Here is a 12,741-nt window from a genome sequence, read left to right on the forward strand (position 1 = left end):
AATGGTGTTACTGAATATTTGGAATATAACACAGAATCTATTTTCCTGAAATATGCCACCTTTATTTACATATGAATTTCTAATGAATTAATGTTTTTTTTTTCTTTTAATTTTATAAATTCAAATAAATATTAGCCTATTTTACTTGTTTCTATTTTCGTTAGTCTTGTATGTAAAGTACATTTTAAAGCAAAGAAAGAAAGCCTTAACTTGTTTGGACCGATGAATCGCAATACTTAACTCTTAAGATTATTAGCAAGATGGTTGTTAAAAAAAATGTAGGAGATTCAAGTCATACAGTCGCTTAATTTTCAAAAATAATATTCGTGAAAGATTGGAAGAAAAGGTTTTCCCACCTAAGAAAAGCATGTAAGTTTAGTATAAAGGCATGTTTGTAATTTTCAGTGAAACTTCCTTTTGTTCTTTTTAGATTAATGGCAGGACATATATTTACATGGAATGAGAATTCAATTATGTTATGAACAAAAAGGAAGTCAGTCAATTGTGGAAGTCTTTGGAGAAGTTCTTAGGAAGTTGGATCATATAATATTATAATACAATATATGTATGTTTGTTAAAATTATATAAATTCTATTCTATGTATGAAAAAGAATAAATTCATCTGTATGTATTGAATGACGTTTGCTTGCCTTTTTTCTTTATTTTCTTCAATTAATTTAAAACATCATATTTGTAGACTGGTGCAGAAGTATAAATAACACTTTATTTTTATATAACGTTTACAAATTTTGCTATACAGTAGAACTCGTGTATTGACCTGAGTATGGTTTGAGTTTAAATCACACTACTTGTTTTGTTATTAAAATTTCACCTTCCTCTTATAATTCGTCAAAAAATATTATCTTAATAAAGTGAAAGTTGAATATACTAGTCATTTTGCACTCACGCTACAAGTTGGATTAATTATTTTTTAATTATAAAGTAAACTTTTAAATGTTATAATATGTTATAATTTTTATATTTGAAATTTAGTTCTCATACTTTTATGTTAAATTTAAAGTGAATTTAAGTAATGAATATTTTTTCTCCATAAATTAATGGATAATTATTTAGTACACGAACAATGAAAGTTTTTATTCCACAAGTAGAGTTTAGATTTTACCATGTTTTTATTTTAATTTTTAAATACAATTTAAGGATATATAGCAAAATCTCAAACCTACACGTGGAGCTATAACTTTCCACCGCTAATGTATCAGATAAATATTTTAAATTAATATTGAATAATAGATCTAATATTCAAATATGTAATATATAAATCGATAAAAGATAAATTGAATAATTAACTTTTATTAAACATTTAATGACTATATAAAACGAAAGATTAGGGTTAGGTATAGATTATCTTAGGTCATATTATGGTATTGGTCATTCTACTATGCTTACATTTACGATTTAATCTATATACTTTTGTTTGATCTAGTTTGGTCCCTCTATTATTATAATCTCGTTAGTCTCTATTATTATAATCCCGTTAGTTAATCCAAATAATTAGCATCCTTAGGGTATGTTTCTATAACATATAATAATTGGATGAAAGTGTAACTACTAGGGTAGTAATTTACAAAGAATTGTAATACCCTAGGTATATTTGGTCGATAGAGTGTAATTACATCGTAATCTCATAAGTCATGTTCAATAGTACAAATTGTAATTGCACAATTACGTAACTTGTATTTTTAAAATATTTATTACTATAAAAATTATCAATACGATAAAATAATTTCTAAACGAGTAGCAAAAATTAAAATCAAATCATAATATGTAATATATTAGTCCAAGAAAGTAGTTGATAATATGACGACTAATAAAAATAACAAGAAAAATAAATATTATAATGCAATTTTATCTAATTTCTCTAGCATTCCATATTATTGGGTTATTCCTCTTTAACATTTAACACATGTCCATTACTCATTATCATCATTTGTTGGTCCTTAATCGAGTCCATAATCCAAATCAATCTAAATCTAAAACTTTGTATATGTCATTAAGATTATCAAGATCTCCTTATTCCATATACTTTTGTATGCAACATGCTTGTACAACCCAACCTTTTTTTATGCTATATTGAGGTGATATTGTTAATATAGGAAATCTTTTTAGAACAACAAATATTCTCTAAACCACATTTCAAAGCTTGAATGTTTTAAATTAAAGAGTTTGCAAGTACACATTTTATATCATATAGCATGGAATGAAATAAGTTATGTCCATATTTTTACCATAATTTTTATATATAAGTATATTATAACACTTTTAGCTTTTATAAATTTTTTATATTATACATTTTAGCCATAACTTCAAAAAAATTAGAATTTACATAATATAATTTTTCATATAATTTTATAAAATTAAGATACACATAAATTTCTTTTTACAATATAAATTTTTAAGATTTATAGTATTATTTTAGAATTTTTTGACATAATCACCCCAAACACTTATATGTGTTCATACTTATAATATAATTTTATAACTTAAACTTGTATAAAAATAATTTCTTAAACTTAAATCATGTAAAACCAATGTGCTATATAAGTGAATAGTTATATTGGGAATATGTGTGATATATCAGTAATAGAAAACAAGGGTATTCGATACTGAAGGAAGTTGAAATAAGTAATATGTTGTTAGATATTAATTTGAGGTATGGATTAAACTTTTAAAAAAAGAAAATTGAAGGGTTAAATCATAAATATTCAAAAGTTGAGGGTTAAATTAAAATATAAAAATTTGAAGGACTAAAGTTACAATTATACCAAAAGTTGGAATGGCTCAATTGTAGATATTAAAAATTTTCAAAGGCAAAATAATTATTTTGCAAGTGAGATAATTTTGGTAAAATTACCAAAATGCTCTTAGACACAGTGTATTGAATTTGAGCTATTGGATTTGCTTGATGATGAAGGTAATAAGGGCGATTGGATCAAAGATAAATATATTTATTATAATTATTAATCATGAAGTGTTGGCACATCTTGAGCCATTGGATTTTGATGGAAAGTGAGATGAAATATTAGCCATTAGATTGAAATTATTATTATAAGATATTTTATATTATTTTATGATTATAAAAAGAGAATAATGAATAATTTTCTTCATTCATCCATGCATCACATGTCCATAGCATGGAGGAAGAGAGAAAATTTTGGTTCTCTTACAATTCGGTTCTCCATTAAATTTCAACTTTTCAACCCTAAATCTTAGAAATATATGTAACGCCTAAAACCCGACCCGATTCACTGGGTCTGGATCCCGAGTGTTACTAAACGATACAAATTACTTAACAAAAATAGTTTACAATGTCTCATTTATTTTAAAATTGTTATTTGTAGCTCCAAAAGAAAAGCTTAACATTTGGTAATTTAAAATAAAATATATGATAAATAACTTATTACATCATATTTGATACATGTCTTTACAAGTTTGAATTTTGTTTTAAGGCAGACTCAAAAGGCATATTCAATATTGCACCATAAATCCATTGTATGCATAATAGCCCACTCCACCACCATCTTGGCGTAGTCCTAGCGTTGTCCCTCCAGGCGAAGCCTCTTCAACAACAAACCTAAAAATAATAACAAACCTTGTAAGTACAAAAGTACTTAATGAACCCTACTATAACCATACATTTATGGATACATTGCAATCTTGTATGAATTTGTACGAGTCAACCATATTCTGCACCATTTATTTCGGCGATACCATTACAATGTTATCATTCTTTTATACGCCAGTTATCATGTCCTTATCATAATTAATCTTCCATATCTTGTTAACTGAGGAATCCTTCCAATCATTTCATAAATTCCTTGTCCCATAATACTTACCTAACAGAACATACCCTTAGAAACTACTTCCAACAATCCACACCTTAATCCATTCTCTTATTTCAAACAACTACTTACTGACATTATCTTAGGTGGATACATATATATGGCAGATACTTATGCAGAGTTTCATACCATTGGTTCACACTCAGACATACCCTGATCCAGATCTGTACACATATTCATACTGATAATCCACTACGTATAACATCCAAATGAACTCCATATCATGCTATATCAGAATCTCATAATTCAAAATGCCATTAACTCAAATTCAGAATAAATTTAGAAGAAGATGTAATATCCCTCACTTTTCATATTTATAGTTTATTATGATAGATACCCTTCTCAACATACAGATATACATTTCTTTTCTACAGAACCCTTATGACTTTATTCAACTCTTATTCTTGAGCATATCAATAATTTATCTTGGTCATACTTATTACAAAAGAGACAAAGATTCAGATTCATAGCTTACAAAATATTCCTGATAGTTAACACCACATAAACTTAGCAAAGCACACCATACATGCAATCAGATAAAGTACGCCACTAAGGAGATCCATTTAGAGTTCGCCACAAATGCATTCCATTTAGAGTTCGCCACAAAGGCTATTCTTTGTTGTCATGTTTACGATATGGATTTTCTTAAACTCACATTACATGAGGTTTGCCCATCATCGTCCTGGGATACACGGAGAACCCCATTGGGTAATCACCATTCCCTAGTTCTTTTTCAGAGGGTACCATGACCATGGACTTTTCCTTCAGAGTTTATATCAGAATTTATGTTTTTAGTCCCAACGGACTCCATTAGACACCACTACGATGAACAGACCCAGACTCTCTTAACAGACACTTTATGTATTGACACAATCTAAATTCAACCTTTTTACTTCACTAACATACACTCAATCAGAACACACACATCTCATAGCATACATTTCAGACATATACATACTCAACCATACTTCAATGTTTCAATACTCGTACACTAATGATCATATAATATACTTTTCATGACTTCGAATCCATTGTTCAATCAGTTTCCTATAGATGACTCACAATATGATCAGTATACATACAGGAGTCAACATAAAACTCACCTGACGCCCACGTACAGCACCTTAAACTCCAGATTCAAACTTCCATCATGAAACTACAGCAACCACTGCTTACAAAACATAGGAACACCATTAAAACTCTTTCGCATACTATTTACCATCATCTCGAGCATAGATAACCCCCATGCAAAGCTTTATTTCTCCATCTTACTGTTAATATACCCATACAAACTTAAACTTTCATAACTTAACATGCAGAGCCATAATACTTACCTTGACATGGAGTATCTACTGATAAAAATATAGAATTACAACTTCCAGCTTAAAGAAGAAAGAAATGTTTTTGGTTCCTTAAAAATAAGATAATAACACTTTAGAAGAAGGAAGAAGAAAACTCTCCTTTTTTTCAAACTTGAATACATATATATACAACTTATATCCTTATTATGGAACTTGACATGTGTCACAATCTTTCAAAATTGTCCTTATTTTGGTCTACGACCCTTGAGAAGAACACAAATGATCATCCAATAAGTTTATTTATACCTAACTCATCTACTCAATTGATTCCTAACCAGAATGTTTACAACGTAACTAGCATAGTAATTTCAATCAAACTTGGCGTACAATACCTTTGGTATTAACCCAACTTGCAATTTCCCCAATACTTTTACCGAGCTCTTATTCTTTACAACTCAACACATTTTAAGGTCATTCTTTACCTAATATCTCAACTTCTGTTATGTGCCCATTCTATACGCCTAAAAGAAACTATTGGACGGATAGAACTATGCCACATATATTACTCTCAATTTACGCGCCAAAACTTAAGACCTGCCAAACCAAAGATGCTACAATTTCTATAGCAACCAAAGATAAGAAAGTGATGAAAGTATTATAGACAAAGGAAAGAAAGTGATAAAAGTGTGAAAGGAAGAAAATAGAAGCAAATAGAGTGAAATTTAGCTAAAAAGAGTGTCCTGAAAGTGATCATGTGAAAAGTGTTCGTGAGTGGCTTACCGAATCATATCGCATCAACACAGTAATATGGAAAAGTATGAATTTCAATTTATGGACAATAATGTGGCATGTACTTAGGTAAGGAATGTGTTAAGTAGATAGTGAAATGCCTTGAAAACAAGTTTTGTTGAAGTGGGAATGTCTTGAAGATTGTGTGGTTAATGATTAGTGATTGAACATGGATGTGTTACATGATGTTTTGAAGGTATGTATTGAGGTATTTTAAAGAAAAGAATGGAACTTAAGTGATGTATTAATCTTGAAATGTGACATCTTTTGCTCGAGTTATTGATTTGACTCGTGTAAGGGATGTTACAATCGTTGATTCTATAAGAGTAGGGCCAAGTTGTATATCCAATCACATCCTAGTAGAGCACTCCAAGGCTCTACTACTAGCACTATATGGTCTTACATTATACGATACCTATTTAGTGGAAGCCACATCAAACTCCTCTGTATAACCCTCTTCGTTTTTAAAAAAAAAACTCCAAGCACTTAACACACCATTGAAACCCTGCCCAACTTTTTACATCTTCTTTAGTGGATCTTAGTGTACTAGTGTGAACCACATCCAACTATGATCTCAACCTTGTTTAGTGCTTCTCAACACACCTTTACGAACCATGTTTGACTATTGTCTAAATGTTGCATTGGCAAAACTATAGTGATAACATAAAAAAATTATTAATATAGGCCACTTACAAAGCTAAGCTTTTAATCTAAGTATTTAATATTTAAATTTTAATATTAAAATGTCACTTAAAAATTAAATATAAAACCACTTTTAAGTTTTACATTAGTGCAAGGAGATTCTTCCCACTTAAAATATATTTATTTGAGTAGCACTCAAATAGTGGAGGCCCAATTAGAGATCCGAGTTCTCATATAAATGTAAACAAAAGGCCCAAATTCCTATGGTAAACCTGTCATTTAAGACAATGTAGATCCCCTCCGTCGGACTAGGGTTTTCTTTTATCTTCTTACACACTTTTACTCTTTATACACTTCGGCTCCACTGCAAGCAAAATCTAGAGATCCGTCGACAATGGTAGGAGTTTTCGAAGTAGGCGCCGTTCCGTTTAATCCTGACGGCTGGGGTCCGCCCGACTCCACCACCGCCACCGTGCCGTCCACCACCACCACTCTCCCTCCTCACGTTCCTTTCGCTCCCTTCTCCCGCTCTGAAAAACTCGGCCGAATCGCCGACTTCACCCGATCTTTTGCAAATGCCAACCCATCTAACCGCCCTTCTTCAGGGAAGCCTGGCGCAGCCTCCTCAGAGTCGCCCTTCGATTTCTCGCTCGACCTCGATACTTTCCCTCTTGCGTACCCCGAAGACGATTCTTCCTTCCGTTTAGTCGACGCAAAGCCGCCCACGCGGCCTAAATTTGGCCCCAAGTGGCGCTTCAACCAACACCGACCTCAACTTCCTCAACGGCGAGATGAAGAAGTTGAGGCCCGTAAAAGAGAAGCTGAAAAAGAACGAGCCCGACGTGACCGTCTTTATAATCTCAACCGATCGAACCAGAACCAGCAACGTCGTGAAGCTGCGATTTTCAAATCCTCCGTCGATATCCAACCAGAGTGGAACATGCTGGATCAAATCCCTTTCTCAACATTCTCCAAATTATCCTTTTCCGTTCCAGAACCTGAAGATTTACTTCTCTGCGGTGCTTTAGAGTATTACGATCGCTCCTTTGATCGAATTACCCCGAAGAACGAACGGAGACTCGAGAGGTTCAAGAACAGAAACTTCTTTAAAGTCACCACGACTGACGACCCGGTGATCCGAAGATTGGCAAATGAGGACAAAGCAACTGTTTTCGCCACTGATACGATTCTGGCAACGTTAATGTGTGCACCCAGGTCAGTTTATTCTTGGGACATTGTGATTCAACGTGTTGGGAATAAACTATTTTTCGACAAAAGAGATGGGTCACAGTTAGATTTGCTATCAGTCCACGAGACCTCTCAGGAGCCATTGCCTGAAGCTAAAGATGATATTAACTCTGCTTATTCATTGAGTGTTGAAGCAGCTTACATAAATCAGAATTTTTCACAGCAGGTTTTGGTTAGGGATGGGAATAAGGTTAGTTTTGATGAGCCGAACCCATTTGCCAATGAAGGTGATGAGGTGGCTTCTGTGGCATATAGGTATAGGAGGTGGAAACTTGATAATGATATGTATTTGATTGCACGGTGTGAGGTTCAGAGTGTTGTTGAAGTTAATAATCAAAAGTCTTTCCTCACTTTGAATGCGCTTAATGAGTTTGATCCCAAGTATTCTGGTGTTGATTGGAGGCAGAAGTTGGAAACACAAAGGGGGGCAGTCTTGGCTACCGAGTTGAAGAACAATGCGAATAAGTTGGCTAAATGGACTGCTCAATCAATATTAGCTAGTGCCGATTTGATGAAATTGGGTTATGTTTCGAGGGTTCATCCTAGGGATCATTTTAACCATGTGATATTGGGTGTTGTTGGTTATAAGCCAAGGGATTTTGCTGCACAAATTAATCTGAATACTGCTAATATGTGGGGGATTGTGAAGTCCATTGTGGATTTGTGTATGAAGTTGAATGAGGGGAAATATGTGCTTGTGAAGGATCCATCAAAGCCTCAAGTTAGGATTTATGAGGTCCCAGCTGATGCTTTTGAGAACGATTATGTGGAAGAACCATTGCCAGAAGAGGAGCAGGTTCAGCCACCTGCGGAGGATACTGAAGCTGGGGAGCCGAATGGCACTACAAATGATGTTGAGGCAAAAGAGACTGAGACACAAACTTAATGGTAATGGTTCCTTGGGATTTTTCTTAATATATTCCTCTGCATTTTGTGTTGTGCCACTAGACTATTATCTCAAAGACTTCCATGCAAGTTAATTTCCCTTATTCTTATGTTAGTACTTGGCATGTTGTATGGATCCAAATATTATTGAGTTAACCACAGTGTGACAGTACCACATACTAGTATTTATAACTTGATTTTCTTTCTTTTTTTAATATACAAATCGTTTGTAATCATATGAAACTTGGCTTTTCATGTTATCTTATCCTCCCTTAATGATGTTCAATTTTCTTTTCTATTTTACCATTGCTCATAAAATTTTAAGAGGTTAGAATTGTTTAGCCACTTCCCTACAACATTTTGTTCAATTCGAAATCCTTCAAATCTATACAGTTCATCTGGGGTTATTGGAAATATCTTTTTGATTTGGTGGTATGTTGTATGGCATGCAAATTTCAAATTTCAAGAACTTTATTAGTTGCTTATGAATTGAAGCAACCATTTGTTTTGTGGAGCAACTCTTCATTGTTCTACTTGCTATATTGTGTGGATGCTTTGTCTTTCATTGTCTGCTTGCTATGTCAGTTGTGTCTTATGCTTGCGGTTTTCAGTGTTGATTGCTAGAGCTTATTGGTGATTAAGGAGGACAACAATCCAGGGGATGTTATCGCCTCAAAAGGACCACGTTTGAAGCTCAAAATTAGTCCATTGTATTTTTCTTTCTTAGCTATTTTTGTGAATCTGCAAGCCGACTTGGCAACATGTGCGGGCAGATTTTATAGGAGCATTTATTCAACTTTTGAAAGTGATAGATAAGTATGCTTTGAAGCTTTCATGCAGGTCAAGAACTGTGATACCGAGTTTACAAGGCTTTTGCATTTTCATATTCTCTTTTATCTGGAGGCTGTTTCTTTTCCTGGAGTGTTATGAACTTCGCATTCTTTAAATGTTATAATTTTGGTCATCTGATTCGAGTTACTCTTAACACTACTTTTGGATTAAAAGAGTGGAAAGCTAAAGAAAGTAAGTGATTATATCTCATGGGTTGGGTTAGGTCAGATTCAAGTTGGGTTAATGTAATGTAAGGAATTTAGATTAATTTTTCAAGTTCGAGTTTAGCCTGATTTGAAAAATAGGTTTAAAATTTTGCTCAAGTTAAAAAAAAAAAAAGTAAATATGGATCTGACTTGGTTTGCTCATATTTTATTTTATTTTTTAGATTAATTTTTATTTAAAATATTTTTTGAAAAATAATATACTAAATGCACTAAAATAATAAAATATAAGTTTTTAATACATTAAAATACATTAAAAAGCATTTATATTAAAATATTATCATAAATATAATAATTTTTTATCATGTTAAAAAACAAATATATATAATAAATATTGCATTAAATATATATTTTAAAATTTTATATTTGAGTTGGATTATTTTATTGGGTAATTTTTTTTTGGGTTTTGAATAGTAATTTAATTTTTATTGGATTAATAATTGAATATAAATATATAATTATTATTTTATATAATTAATTTTTATAATATAATATACTTGTGTTGGGTTGGGTTGAGTTAGGCTGAATATGACCTTAAATTTTACTCAGTTTATTTTTTAGATATCATGTTTTTGTCTTTAAACATTTTTTATTTTCAAGCAGGGCTTTGAATTCAGTTAAGTGATTTGACTCATAAACAAGTCTAGTTTAAATAAAAGAGTAAGGCTGAGTTTGGATGGACGGTAAGATGCGTTGTGCTGCGTTTAGCTTATTTTTTTCTCATGCTACAGTATTGTTATAGTATCTAATTTCACCGTTATCGTTATTTTTATACTAACCGTAGGTAAATGCACCACCCATTCAAAGCTACTCTAATTTAATATTTTTGTTTAGATAAATAATTGACAGGAAAGGATTATAATTTGTATAATTATAACTTTTCATAAATTTATTTATGGTAAATTATATTATAGGTCACCCAATTATGCTCAGATGTTTTTTCTTTTTGTCATCAAAGTTTTAAAACTTTTAAAATTATCACTCAACTAATCAGATTTGTTCTTTTTTATCCATTTTTGTTGGTGATATGATAATCCAATAGTATAATAATAAATTTAGTTCTTAATTTTTACATATTATACCAATTTAATCATAGTTTTAAAAAATTACCTCGGCATTACAAATTTTCTCAAATTGCTCTTAATTCTTAAAAAATAAAAAATAAAAATACACATATTTTCAAAAATATAATAAATTTTAAAAAATGTATAAATTACATTGTATTTTATTTAAAATAATAAATTAATCTAAAGCCCTAAGAGCAAACCCTTCTTCATACAGATGATGGTGGTGATGACGAGAAGCCAAAGCTAAAGCACCATGGAACGAGCGAGGAGTAGATTTTGCAGGTGGAACTGAAAGCGTGCACCCCGTGAAACATTAAGGTTTGAAAGTTGGCCCATATAGTACCAGTTCCGGTGGCGGCAATTATCGCCGGTTCAGCCTGTTGTAAAAGTCATTCAATGAATTACTTTCATGTTTGGGTATCTCGTGTCGTATTTTTTTATTTAAATTGTGACTAAATTAACATAATATGTAAAAATTAAGAATTAAATTTATTATTATACTCAATTTTGGACTGTCACCTCACCCTTCTGTCAAATAGTTAATGTCACTAATCGAAGATAGACTAAAAAGAATAAACTTGATTAGTCATGTGATCATTTTGAAAGTTTTAAAATTGAGTAACCAAAAAATATTTATGTATAGTTTAGTGACCAGCAATGCAATTTACCCAATTATTTACAAAAGACTAAAAAGACATTCTACACCTTAAAATTTTGTTTTACTTTCCTTTTACTAGTTTTCCTCCCCAAATTAGAGTAAATAAAAATATTTAAATTGGGAAAATAAAGAAAATATTTTTAATTAGTGTAAAATAATATTTGCAAATTGAAATGTTGGATATAATTAAAATATATTAACTTGTTTAATAATTTAATCATTATAATAAAAATTTAAATATAATTAAAGCATTTTCATTGTTTATAATGTATAACAAGCCCAAATATGCCCAGGCCCAAACCAATAAACAGGCCCAATTAACAGCCCAAAACCCAAATTAACCTAGCCCAAACATTAAAATTTCAGAAACCCTAACAAGATTTGCAAGAACCGCCAGACATCCTAACAATGACCAAGACATGTCGCAAGACGTTAGCCTCCACGTTGATCGGCAGTACTGCAAAGCAACAAGCAAAAGCAAACAACAACAAAATAATAGGAATAACAGAATATATTTGGTTTGATTTTTTTTTCTTTCTTCTTTCTCATTTTCGGCTATAAAAGCCCAATTCCAGGCATTTTAAAAGAGGGGGGCAAATTCAGTGTAAAAGACATACGAAAATAGAGAGAAAAGATTGAAATACAAGGAAAATTGAAGGTTAATCGCGTTTATTCTATTTTCATTTTTACTTATTTTTTTCTTTTCTTTTTATTTGTTTTGTGAAATAATAGTATAAAAGGGGAAAAGAGAGACTTACCTAGTGGTCGCGTTCTATTCTCCGTCTCGACCGGAGGCCAGGACGGTGATTGAAGCCGTGGGAGGTTCATGAACGGCGGCTCCAAAGGGTTAGAGAAACCCTAAGAGAAGCAGCACTGCTTTAGAGGAAAAACAAAATTTTTTCCCTAATTTTTTTTCTTTTTTTAAAACTTAAAATAGAACAAAGATGGCGCCGTTTAGTTTGGGGGTCCGCGCATATCAACCTTAAATGGGAGAATTGCGCAATAAGTCTTCCCCCTTTGCGCCATGTTTTATTAAGCCAGTTATTTCTTTTTAATTTGGCCCAAATGTTTTACCTTGTTTCAAATCGGTCCCCATTGCGGCGCAGCGGTTTAGGGAGCTGGATTATTTCGATTTGGGCCCCCTCATATAATGCGTGTGTTGCAAATTGGTCCCTGTTCTATTTTAATTTCATTTTTTGGTTATTTTGTTTTTTCTCAATTCGTTTTTTTTAAATT

General features: G+C 31.8%; 1 protein-coding gene across 1 annotated transcript; it reads left to right on the plus strand.

The window, feature by feature from the left end:
* Positions 1-6,872: 6,872 nt before the first annotated feature.
* On the plus strand, positions 6,873-9,689 carry LOC105773145 (eukaryotic translation initiation factor 3 subunit D). The gene is made up of 2 exons (XM_012594825.2): positions 6,873-8,728; positions 9,337-9,689. The coding sequence occupies exon 1, from the start codon at positions 6,987-6,989 to the stop codon at positions 8,724-8,726; it is 1,740 nt and encodes a 579-aa protein (XP_012450279.1). The 5' UTR covers positions 6,873-6,986; the 3' UTR covers positions 8,727-8,728; positions 9,337-9,689.
* Positions 9,690-12,741: the final 3,052 nt, after the last annotated feature.

The sequence above is a fragment of the Gossypium raimondii genome, chromosome 6, assembly GCF_025698545.1.
Source record: "Gossypium raimondii isolate GPD5lz chromosome 6, ASM2569854v1, whole genome shotgun sequence".
NCBI lineage: Eukaryota > Viridiplantae > Streptophyta > Magnoliopsida > Malvales > Malvaceae > Gossypium > Gossypium raimondii.